Below are 11,205 nucleotides of genomic sequence, written 5' to 3'. Positions count from 1 at the left end.
TGTAAAAACCGAACACCTCCGAAAATAACAATCGTAGCGAGCAGTAACGTCGGTGCTATAAAAAAGGGCGTTGCCCAGGTGAATATGCCTGCTGAGTAAAAGGGAGGAAAAGGATAGACCGAGCTATCCTCTTGTTCCGCCACCATCATGAATTGTCGAGTGTTCTGATTGTTAGAATTCAACTGAGCGTAAAGAAAAGAAAGCGAAAAAAAAAAAAATAAGTTTCGAAAATAAGGGAAAAAAAACGGTCGGACAATGGTCGGAACCAACAAACGTCACGCATAATAGTTCATGACATGCACGAACAAGCCAAGAAGCATCCTCCCTTGGACAACGTATTGGCGCATCAAATGTAGATCAGATACAGTTTGAAATATTGGGATCCAACCACTTATTATTTTACTGCAAATACCGATGCGCCTGCTCGAATGGCTGCAAGTGAAACCGATATTGTACTATTCCTCTCTGAAAGTCAATGTTCTGTGTAAGTTTCTGTTCGTGCTGTTTTTTTCAGTGAATAGGACGCTTACAATATGGAGCAGGGTCTAGGAAGCATTTATGAAGCGGTCATGGGACTATCATTTGGAGGATACCTCCAACCGACTTGTATCGCCATTGCTTGAACTGCCACCGACAATATCCTGTGTAACTTCACATTGCAAAGCAAAATCATTTATCCACGGTGACACTAAACACAATAAAGTGACAACCCGGGATTCCATTAAATACCGCATCGACGGTTAATGCCAAGGAGTCATCATAGTTTTGAGTACTCCAAGGATCTACAAGTTCTAAAAGCAGCAAAGACTGTGCATGTCTGCGGCTGATTTTTGTATCCTTCTTTTTAAAATTAAACGTGTCCACCAGCTTTACATTTACCTTGACCCATTCTACAAGACGTCTCGCATCATAAAGAAGCCCTCGACTCAAATGCGATGAATCGTTCCTTCTAGTTGGTATATCCACTTTCTTATCACTTTCACGTCGATGGATTTAAAACGACTCATTGCATCAAGCAGATTCTTAAGAAAATCGTTTCCTATTGCTAGAAATTATGGGTTCGTAATATATGGCAGAAGTTACAATTCTCGAAAGTTCAATCGATGTTATGATATGAAATCGGTCTCTTGATCCAGTGAAATAATAAACACTTGGCTTGAATGACCCAGCATGTGAGAACATACATTTCTGCATATATTAAAAGCATCTTTGTCAAATTGACACAATCATATTCCTCAAAGTCTTATTCGTCATGATAACAAAAAGGCAGCATACGCTACAATTGCTACAGGCATATTTGAGATTAGGTTGATGAGCACGAGAAACGGTGTGACTTGAATTGGGTTGGTCGGAGTTATCTGAAAGACAAATGCAGTTCAGCAGTGGCTTGTCAGAGCTTCAAAAAGGGCAACTACAGCCAAAAAAGCATTGGTGGCACTCTATTACTACATCATGGCAACCATTACAGTGAACGTGGAATTCAGGTAAATTGTCTCGGGTCTCCACAACTCTCTGCTGATAACTACTGACGCTTCCTTTTTTTTCTTTTTCCTTTCATTATAGTGGCGGCATGGAGCTGCTTTTTAACAACGAAAGAAAGCATAAGATTACTCTTCCCGCTCAGTCAGAGAATGGACAGCCCACCACATTGCAGACCCTCATCCTTCACATTCGCGATAACTTGATGACCGATAAGAAAGATCTTTTTGTTGATAAAGATACAGTGTAAGTGGCAATGACGACTCTTACGGGAAGCAAATCAGGATCTAATTTGGTAATATGTTAGGCGACCGGGTATTCTTGTCTTGATTAATAATGTCGACTGGGAGTTATGTGACGAGTTGGAATACGAGCTCCAGAATAACGACGAAATTGTTTTCATTAGCACTTTGCACGGTGGTTAAAGGAATCGCCATGCCGGAATACAATGAACAATGACGCCCGCTTTTTATTCTTCTTTTACTTGCTTATCAACGATATCCGAAACAAGAAATTGATCGTACAAATAATCAAATTGAACCGAGACGACCAAAACAACACATTTTGTGTATATTCTACTTTTTGTTGTTTATTATGGTGTGTGGACTTTTTCAGAATCCTTTTTACATTATTTACATTCTAAGAAAAAAGATTGTTACATTAAAAAGCACCCGCGTAGATAAATAAATGGGCATAGAATGGTATGAAGAAATGGAAAATTGCAAGAGATTTCTAGTTGCCAGAATTGAAATCCTTGATGAGTGCCTTGATGGCATCAATGGTACCAAAGACACAGCCAATGATACCGAGGAAAATGGTCAGCGCACAGAAGGCCAGTTCATAAATCGGCTTGTTGCGGATACCCGTGAGCCGCAGATAGCACAGAATCGGTAGTAAGAAAACCAGACCACAATTGGCAAGTGCACCGATAAGACTCATGAAATCGTCGAAATACGGAATAAACACGGCCAAGATCACGAGAATCGCCATGGTACAAGTACGAATAACCGCGCGAGCGATCCAAGCACCCAGTTTGCCAAGTCGCGCTTCATCGGCCCGCGTCCAACGTTCGAATTCGAGCGAAAATGACGTGGTGTAGATCGGAATAGCAAAGATAACGTGAATTGTCATCACGATCATGGAGATCGTCTTGCCCGCGCCTTCCGGAAGCGAATCATAAATAGGAGACTTTGTCTTGTCACCATAGGACCAATAACCAGGAACCGCGGTCAAGAAATACAAGGCCGTACATGTAGATAAACCGGCCAAAAGAGCCCATTTCCACTGATGAGGTTTAGCCAAGGCGTGTTCAACGTCTATTGAATTGAAACAATCAACGGATCAGTTTGAAAGTTCCACTATTTGTAAAATTGTTTCTCAAAACCTACGTGGATAGGTATTGTTACCGCCAAAGGAGAAAGCAATGGTGGAAAGTGCCGACGGGAAACCAGTCCAGATGACACCATCCGTATGAACCTCACGTTGAGGGTTAGCATTGTGGTCCATTGGTGCTTGAACGACGACGATAAACACCGCGATCATTGTACAAACAGCACCAATAGCGGCAATGGATGTTACTTCACGCAATGTCTTCATAATTAATGAAGGAATCAGCAAGAAAGCACCAACAATGATGGTCCAGTATTGTTGTGTTAATGCTCCTTTCTATACATCATCAAAACAAAAAATAAATCAAAAATCAGTGATACTATCCAATTAATATGTTTGACAAATATTATCAACGTACCGTATTGGCCAATAGTTGATTCAAGTTGCCGGCCGCCAACACCAAGTAAAGTGCAGGACAGCCGAACAGATTAAGGAAATGAAGAGCGGAAGCGACGGCGTAGCCCACCCATCCAAACGCGGCAGTGCCCATGGCTTTGTAATCGTGCAACCTTTGACCCGGCTTATAGTAGAGACAACGAATCAGAACGACGCCGCTGTATACAGCCATGCCGTAGGCCAAGAGTAAGATGAGGATACCGAGCCACCCACCAGTGGCAAAGGCATTTGGAAGACCCAATGTACCGGTACCGGCGACGACACATGTCACGTTAAAATACGCAGTGGTGAACGCGCCTTTGCCGTGGCCGAATTCGTTGATGCTGGAATTACGGTCGTCTTCTGAGTAGTTGTCAACGGTCGTTTCTTCAACTTTGAAACTTCCCGACGCCGCATGAGACGAAGGATATTCAGACATTTCTTGTTCAACCGCCATCAGAATTGATTTGGGTGATATATATGTCGATCAGAGAGAATAAAAAAAAACAAACAAGTACAAGGAGGATATGTATATTTGTATATCTTATACAAAGAATAATGGGTGTAAATAAATAATATAACAAAGAAATACGTATGGGCAAGCAAAGGAAAACAAAAAAAAAAAAAAAAGATCTTTTGCAACTCGAAAAATTTTCTCCACTTTATATACTGAAACGTCGCCACAGCTGCGCTACCACTGAATCTCCGGTAGAAATCGACACTAGCTTATAGACAACGCAAGATGAGTGGTTCAACTGCGGCGCATCATAAGATGAATCGATTTCAGCTCATTGCATTTTTTGGTAAAGTCGAAAAAACAGACCTTTAACCATGGACGCACAAAGCGGGGAAGAAAAAAATCAGAATGATACCCAAATTCTACTTTGTGAATGACAGAAAAAAAAGGTGTAGAATTCACAGTTGCCGATCCATTACAAACATGCAGATCCATTTGTAATTCATAAAACAATGGACATGGGGTAGAAAATGACTTACTAGTAATACGAAATGCCAAGACGAGTAAAATGTGATGTGGTACGAAAGGGCCATATTCCCACAGTCGAACCAATGGGCCCATCAAGACAGCATGTTTTCTCTCACGATGGGGGCACCTAAAAAAAAAAGTTACATGCGTAGCGTGACTATGACATCGTCGCCAATAAGGTTATATTAGCACAAACCTTTCCAGGGACCAATATACTTTTTTGAAATGGGTGTCATTCCCGCAAAACAATTTAAGACATGGTGGCTATTGGTTACTGGTGTTGTCCAAGGCATTTCAATTTGTTGGACTGCCAATTTCATTAACATTTATGTCCGCGGATTGTGTTAGATCGACGATCCCAGACATGGCAAGGTTTTGAACGGCGAATTTTATTTGTAAGTCAGTTTTTAACCATTTATGGTTCTTTTTTTCAATTGACAGTCAGAAACTAACGCTTTCCAGTGCAAATCTTTTTCCGGCGCTGCTGTGCTCCCAGTGATCAATCGATAAATGATGCAAATTGGGAAAAATAAGATTCAGTCTAACCCAGCACATGTGATGCGCCATTTTCCGTGCTATCAAGCCAAACTACCATCTTTTTCCTTGACAATACTGCTCCTCATAAGAATTATTTCCTGTCACTCAGTGATATTATGAACCTGCAAAAGTTGATTGTCTTGGATTCTGACAATTTTTAAAATTCGTGCGACTAATTTTTTATTTCATTCATCCTTCTCCTTGTGTACTACACTTTGGGTTTTGATCGAATTGAGTCAGGTTTTTTCTTTTCTTGCCACAACGGAGATGGTTTTAAGCCACCGTGACAATAGCTTCCGTATCAGTGCATCAGGATAGTATTTTGTCACATGGATCTCGCTCTAGTGCATTGAGTTAAGTTGCTTTCAGAAACCTCATTGGCGAAGACTCGCTCCGTTTCCCCACGAAACAAAAAAAGAACGAAAAAACTGAGATAAAAAAAATTAAGAGTTATTATTGCAGTAACTCCACCTCTGAGACAGCCCTTGTTCCCACTGGTGTGTTTCATTGATAGTGTAAAATGATGAACAGTTGCCATGACAGTCAACAACACTGCACTAGTCGGCGCGTACCAATCATTCACAAGTGAGCAAATGGTGCCCCAGTCGCCGAGTCAAGGGTATTTTCTCACGCTGAAGCCATTAGGGAAAGAGTGCGCAAAAACCCAGTATTGGCGTACAGTCGCACCGGTCATCGAGCATCAAATCAAGTTATTCAGGCTCTTACATATTTACTTTGAGTACATCCATAAATGACATTCACAACTTTGGCAAAGCTTGGACAGTTACAACCAACAGGTTTCTCACATAAAAAGCCAATCCCAATGTATCGCTGTGTCGTAGGCCATTTCCGAATGATTACCCTTGAATATCAAAACTGCGGGAACCGGCCCGAATTGTGCAACTGACGTCGTTAAAGGTGCGTCACACGAGTTACAGGTAACACATGGGAGATTTCAGTGATCGGGTATCACATCGTATCCTTCTGTACTTTACGTTGATTACCACGTTTTGTGATCGTTTTGCTTTTTGAGAGCATTGTGCATCACACAGGTCATGCCATATGTAACCCCTTGAACAACTGGCGTCATAAGCACGCAGGAACATCTAGCATGACATTGGATAGAAAATACTCCGCTTGCAATATTGTCCAATCGGGGCGTGCACTGATCTTGAACCTTATCTACGATATCGCTTGGCAGTTTGCCAAAATGGAGCTTCCCAATTCCACGGAATATTCCAACTGGTTTGTTTGTATGTTTCCATGCATCGTATTGCAGTTAATATTTTGAGCTTCCTCATTTGGATGCCAAAGATACCAACCGTCTACGGCTTCGGCGCTGCTATCTACAGTAACCAGCGATGAACGATACTGCTAATTCGTCCTGCCCATCTGGCTGGTTTTCCTGGTCAACAAAAACCTGCCGATATTTACGAGCACGTTAATTGCATCAATTTCTTAATATACTGTCATATAATTTGCTATTTAACTTTTTATCTCTTGTTAATTACATAATTCAGTTTGTTATCATTGTCCAAGATTTTTTTGATCTATCTGACTTCTGTCATATGTAGCCTGTTGCTTCTCCATTTTTCGTGACTTAAGTTGAATAAGGTGTGTCATGGAGACATGCTGCAATGGTAGGCGAACCATTGTCGCTTGTTCAAAACCATAATTTATGATAATAATCAGATGAAGGGCATTTTGTTGTGAATAAGAAGCAATGATGCAGCTTCGTTTTCTGATATTCATCTACTGGGATTTTTTTTTTCGAAAAGTGAACTGATATCTTCATATGCGTACAAAAATTGAAATACTGGTTAATGGTAAAATTAACAAATCAAACAAAAGATATCCGCCAAGTAAATTCAAGATAGAATGTGGAACAGATAATTTTTATACAAGTTCTAGGGTCGGGATCGTATTCGTCAACTCTGTGACATGTTTGTATTAGATGCATGACAGTATATAATACATCTTTGACAAGGATCATTAATTTAGTTATGGAGAACCATTATATTACAAGACATTCAAAATTATGATGTCTGTCTTTGCGATGCAAGTCCCTTTTTTCAAGGATTAACGATAAGGTATCATTTTCCAAAGAATGCAAGTCTCGATCGTGTTGATTTTCATTTCAACCAATGTGAACGTTTCATACCGATGAAATTGATACAAAAACATTCAAGCCCATCGTAGCGCCATTTTTTTTTCTTGCAATATGATCATGCTACGGATTTGGGCCCTGTTCTTTTTTCTTCAGTTAGTGGCATCATCGTCATTATCTTCCTCTTCGAACCATACAAATGCGCCTCAACGATTTACTATTCAGTTTTCTTCGTCACCTGACAACATAACGGCTGTCAAAGAAGAGCAAGATGCATTCATCAACTATATGCATGAGATAGGTGTGAATTTTACGGTGCGTTATCGCTTTCAAAATGTCATCAATGCCATGTCGATTGTTATCATGCCAGCAACGACTACGATCACAAGCAATAGTACATCGGCACCCATCACACCCAATCCATACGATTTCAAACCTTCCATGTTTTTGTCTCACAGTCGCGAGAGGTTACCTTTTGTACATCGCTATTGGGCCGGCAAAAAATATTCGAGACCGAGAACGATCAAGGCCGACTCTCTCACTTACAACGGCAAGGCCAATCTCGATATTGCCCACTCCATGACCGGTGTAGCAACGATGAAAAACAAGGGCTGGTATGGGAAAGGCATTAAGATTGGTATCCTGGATACAGGCGTCGATTATATGCATCCAGCACTAGGTGGATGCTTCGGGGTAAACATGAACGCATTTGCTGGTCTCATTTGGACAAAATAGAAAATCGAAATTGACTTTTGTCATTTAATCTTCAGCCAGGTTGTCTGATCGAGCAAGGTTATGATCTCGTTGGCGACGATTATGGCAGTAAGCTCGATTGCATGACGGGCGCGCTTGCGCGTATTTCATAGACAACAGTAACCAAAATAATATAGATAGTGACGTGGCTCAACCTGATGATGATCCCAGGTAAGTGTTGCATAAAATCTTTCACAACTGCCAAAATGCTGACGGGTGAAAATTACCGTAGAGACGTGTGTGACGGTCACGGCTCCCACGTCGCTGGTATTTTAGCTGCCAACGATACTATACAAGTAATTATATATTGGATCCATGCAGCAACTCTCAATACTCACAGTTGAATTTGGGATTTGCAGCAATTTGAAGGCGTGGCGCCTCGTTCCAAATTGGGTGTGTGGCGGTAATACATCAATGTATCTCTCCAACGTAGAAAGCAGAATTTGAAATAATTGACCATTCAAATAGAATTTTTGGGTGCGATGGCGAAACAGATGATGACATTATCCTTGAAGCAGCGTGGGTTTAGTTTCTTTTGTTATGGGATCAATGGCTTATCATCGTGAGACTAAAAAAACGACGTTTTCAACCAGGGAAAGAGCCGTCGTAGCTGGGATGAACATTATCAATCTCTCGTTAGGTGGCGGTGAAAGTGCTTGGGAGGAGGTGAAAGAGCAAAAAGTGCGAATATGAAAGACGTGCATAACTTGGCTCACAAGGTATCAGGATGCTTTAGCGGTGGCTTTATCCAACATTGTTGATCGTGGCGTCATGGTCGTAGTCGCGCAAGGAAATGAAGGCCGTGATGGTCAGTATGGGCCACCGTGGAGTCACGTTTGGAATAGCATCTGTTGAGCTAAAATATATGTTTCAGGTATTGCAAGGACGCCTTCTCCATCCATTGGCCATCATATTATATCGGTTGCCTCGGTGGATATCAATGAACGATGGGTACGCCGATTTCATGTGGTCCACAACGGATCGGCTGTTGATACCTTGAGTGAGTGTTCACTGCAGCATCAGAAATGCAGATGAAGTACACTCAAGCGTTCCGTTTTTTTAGATTATTCCGTTGGCGGAAACAAATTGCTCCGTTTCCCGGTGGGGCCAAACGTTGGCATAACCCTTGTCAAGGAGACCGCTTGTCGACCCTTATTGAGAAGCTTGCGAGGTCTTATTGCCAGCGTGGAAGAAGGCCTGTGCAGTGCTTCAGTCAAAGCTCGCAATATACAAGCAGCAGGAGCAGAAGGGATTATTTTTCTTCACAGCAGCGAATCCAAGAAAAAATATGCAAAATTGGAAGCGAGTCCACAGATCCACATCCCTGTTATAACTCTTAACACTGGAAGCAGTCTGTCGTTGCTGCATGCATTGCAGCATAATGTGTCACTGAAAGCACGATTTGATGAAGAAAAGGTGCATATCAAGACCGCAGGCCAGCCCTCTTTGTAAGTGCTCGCATGGCGGATATTTGTTACTCTAGTGAAATTGAAACGCCGTTGTCACAGATTCTCCACGTTTGGTCCCGATGCAGAGGTAGGTTTGAATGACTCCAGAGCAGTTGGAAGATTCCAAATTCACGTTACACATGATCAGCTGCACCTCAAACCCGATATAGCGGCGGTTGGGGGATACATTTATTCCACTTATCCGTTATCGATGGGTACGAATGATTATATGATCTTATTCGTTGCTGAAAGATTGATCCGTGGGTTGACTGATTTACAGGTGGATACACAACAATGAGTGGCACGAGCATGGCTACGGTAAGCAGGCTGCGTCGATCAAAGAGAATATTTACCAGAACGGCGTTAGAGTCGTACTTACAATGAAACTCCCTGCTTCTCGATTTTCCTTGCAGCCTTATCTTGCTGGATGTCTGGCCCTATATATGGAAGCTACGAAGCAACATGATCCGCGAAGAATCACGGCAGCCATATTAAATCATGCGCGCCCTATTAATGGACGAAAACACAATCATACAGAGACGCCCATTCGTCAAGGAGCAGGCTTGGTGCAAGTAAGAGCTCGAGAAAGAAAAAGAAAAAAGAGGCATAACTGTATGAAAAAAAAATAGCAAAACACTAAAAATGTCCCTTTTTTGTTCACGAACCGATCGTCAGCTTTACGATTCTGTCCAGAGTCGCAGTTTGATTCTTCCAGCAAAGCTGGCTCTGAATGACACTCGCCATTTTAGGAACAATCGAACTCTCCTCATTGAAAACCAATCGATATACCCACAATTATACCGCTTGTCTCATATCCCAACAATGGGCGTTTATGGTACGTTTTACTGGCATAGCATGTAGCACGAACCGTGAATATTGGCTTCAACAATTAATTCGTGTGCTTCTACGGTAGGCTACGATTTCAAGGAAAGCTCAGTGCCTTTGGAAAGCCCTCATTACAAAGCCGCCAATGCCACGGTGAAATTTGAGAAAAACACGTTTTTTCTGGGCGGACGGCAAAAAGCCACGGTGCAAATTCAATTTGAGCAACCGAATATTACAGATCTTCCCCACTTTCTTTATGGAGGGTTTGTGAAAATCCACGTTTTCGGTAGAAACCACACGAGAGATGTGATTCACATACCATACTTTGGCTCAACAGGCAATCAATTCAATCTACCGCTATTTGATACAATGGTAAGCAGTAATGATAACGTCATTTATAGTTAATTCTTTTTCTCTTGTTTTCATTCCTTGGATTCTCTCTTTAGCAAGGATATCCGTACATAGGCGGTCCGAAAGGCACGCGGTTAACGAGAAAGAGATTGATGTACGACTTTTCAAGAGGAGATCTCGTCCACATTTTTAGCCGTCTGGGTAGTCCTACAGCTCAAGTGAAAGCCGAACTTTTAGATCAGCATCGGAGACCATTGGGGGAGCTACTGCATACCAAAGAAGTATGGGTTCCACGGAACGATCACAGTGAAGAAAACTATGAGTTCACCTATCACTGGGACGGTCGATATGCTCCTTACGAAAATCAGAATATACGTCAACATATTCATGGCGGGCAGATCATTCAACGAGCGAGTAAAGGTATCTACTATATTAAACTGTATGCCTTGAAAATTTTTGGCGATCCCACCAATCCAAATGACTGGGAAACCTGGCAATCTCCCAGAGTGTTTGTCAAATCATAAAATTGGGCTTCACTCATGTTGTTTAAAGAAAAACGTCCGCGGATTTAGAAATAGCTGGTTGTATTTTCTGTAATATTATAAAAATTCTTATTTGTTTCCAAAGTAATGTCATAGAGATATTAAATGATTTTCGTTGATCAACACCATGTTGAGGTCGTAATTCCGCACCCTCACTCTGTTTGGAAGTATAATTTTTTGCGACCGGACCCAAAACAGCAGAACTTTGGAGTAAATGGTTACATTTTACTGTTTCTCGCTGCCTATGCTACTTAAAAAAAGTCACAGCCCGAAAAAATATTGGTTGGTAACGAGTTATTATCTGTACCACATGGGACAAAGGAAAAAAGTGATCATGGTGATGGATACAAGATCGACTGAGCGTTTCCCAAGGATCCGTCCACGGTCAAAATTCCGCTTCCAACATTGAACATT

At 41.7% G+C, this 11,205-nt stretch overlaps 3 protein-coding genes across 3 annotated transcripts; 2 read left to right on the top strand and 1 right to left on the bottom strand.

Moving 5' to 3' along the window:
• Positions 1-1,324: 1,324 nt before the first annotated feature.
• BYT42DRAFT_552621 (ubiquitin-related modifier 1) lies at positions 1,325-2,192 on the top strand. Its single transcript, XM_051566400.1, has 3 exons — positions 1,325-1,484; positions 1,564-1,725; positions 1,787-2,192. Exons 1-3 carry the CDS (start codon positions 1,453-1,455, stop codon positions 1,902-1,904), a joined length of 312 nt encoding a protein of 103 aa, XP_051428441.1. The 5' UTR covers positions 1,325-1,452; the 3' UTR covers positions 1,905-2,192.
• Positions 2,193-2,211: 19 nt separating this feature from the next.
• Positions 2,212-3,682, bottom strand: BYT42DRAFT_488254 (transmembrane amino acid transporter protein-domain-containing protein; the record flags this gene model as incomplete). Its single annotated transcript, XM_051563861.1, has 3 exons — positions 2,212-2,795; positions 2,868-3,144; positions 3,227-3,682. 3 exons carry the CDS (start codon positions 3,680-3,682, stop codon positions 2,212-2,214), a joined length of 1,317 nt encoding a protein of 438 aa, XP_051428440.1.
• Positions 3,683-6,992: 3,310 nt separating this feature from the next.
• BYT42DRAFT_609668 (peptidase S8/S53 domain-containing protein) lies at positions 6,993-10,773 on the top strand (the record flags this gene model as incomplete). The annotated part of the gene is made up of 17 exons (XM_051571296.1): positions 6,993-7,565; positions 7,643-7,694; positions 7,763-7,796; positions 7,858-7,921; positions 7,985-8,028; positions 8,094-8,144; positions 8,219-8,291; positions 8,352-8,433; positions 8,500-8,625; positions 8,689-9,073; positions 9,134-9,161; positions 9,222-9,288; positions 9,354-9,391; positions 9,487-9,645; positions 9,749-9,908; positions 9,987-10,270; positions 10,345-10,773. The coding sequence occupies 17 exons, from the start codon at positions 6,993-6,995 to the stop codon at positions 10,771-10,773; spliced, it is 2,649 nt and encodes an 882-aa protein (XP_051428439.1).
• Between the last annotated feature and the right edge of the window lie 432 nt (positions 10,774-11,205).

This window comes from Radiomyces spectabilis (assembly GCF_025331425.1).
Source record: "Radiomyces spectabilis strain NRRL 2753 chromosome Unknown BYT42scaffold_1, whole genome shotgun sequence".
Taxonomy (NCBI): domain Eukaryota; kingdom Fungi; phylum Mucoromycota; class Mucoromycetes; order Mucorales; family Radiomycetaceae; genus Radiomyces; species Radiomyces spectabilis.
Note: the sequence above shows the minus strand (reverse complement) of the source record. Positions and strands in the feature narration are given on the sequence as shown.

Excerpts from the sequence above, each read along its gene's own strand:
- BYT42DRAFT_552621 (XM_051566400.1), top strand. The coding sequence starts at position 1,453 with ATGGCAACCATTACAGTGAACGTGGAATTCAG. Across the intron at positions 1,485-1,563 it reads ACAGTGAACGTGGAATTCAG|TGGCGGCATGGAGCTGCTTT; the intron begins GTAAATTGTCTC and ends CTTTCATTATAG. Across the intron at positions 1,726-1,786 it reads TTTGTTGATAAAGATACAGT|GCGACCGGGTATTCTTGTCT; the intron begins GTAAGTGGCAAT and ends GTAATATGTTAG.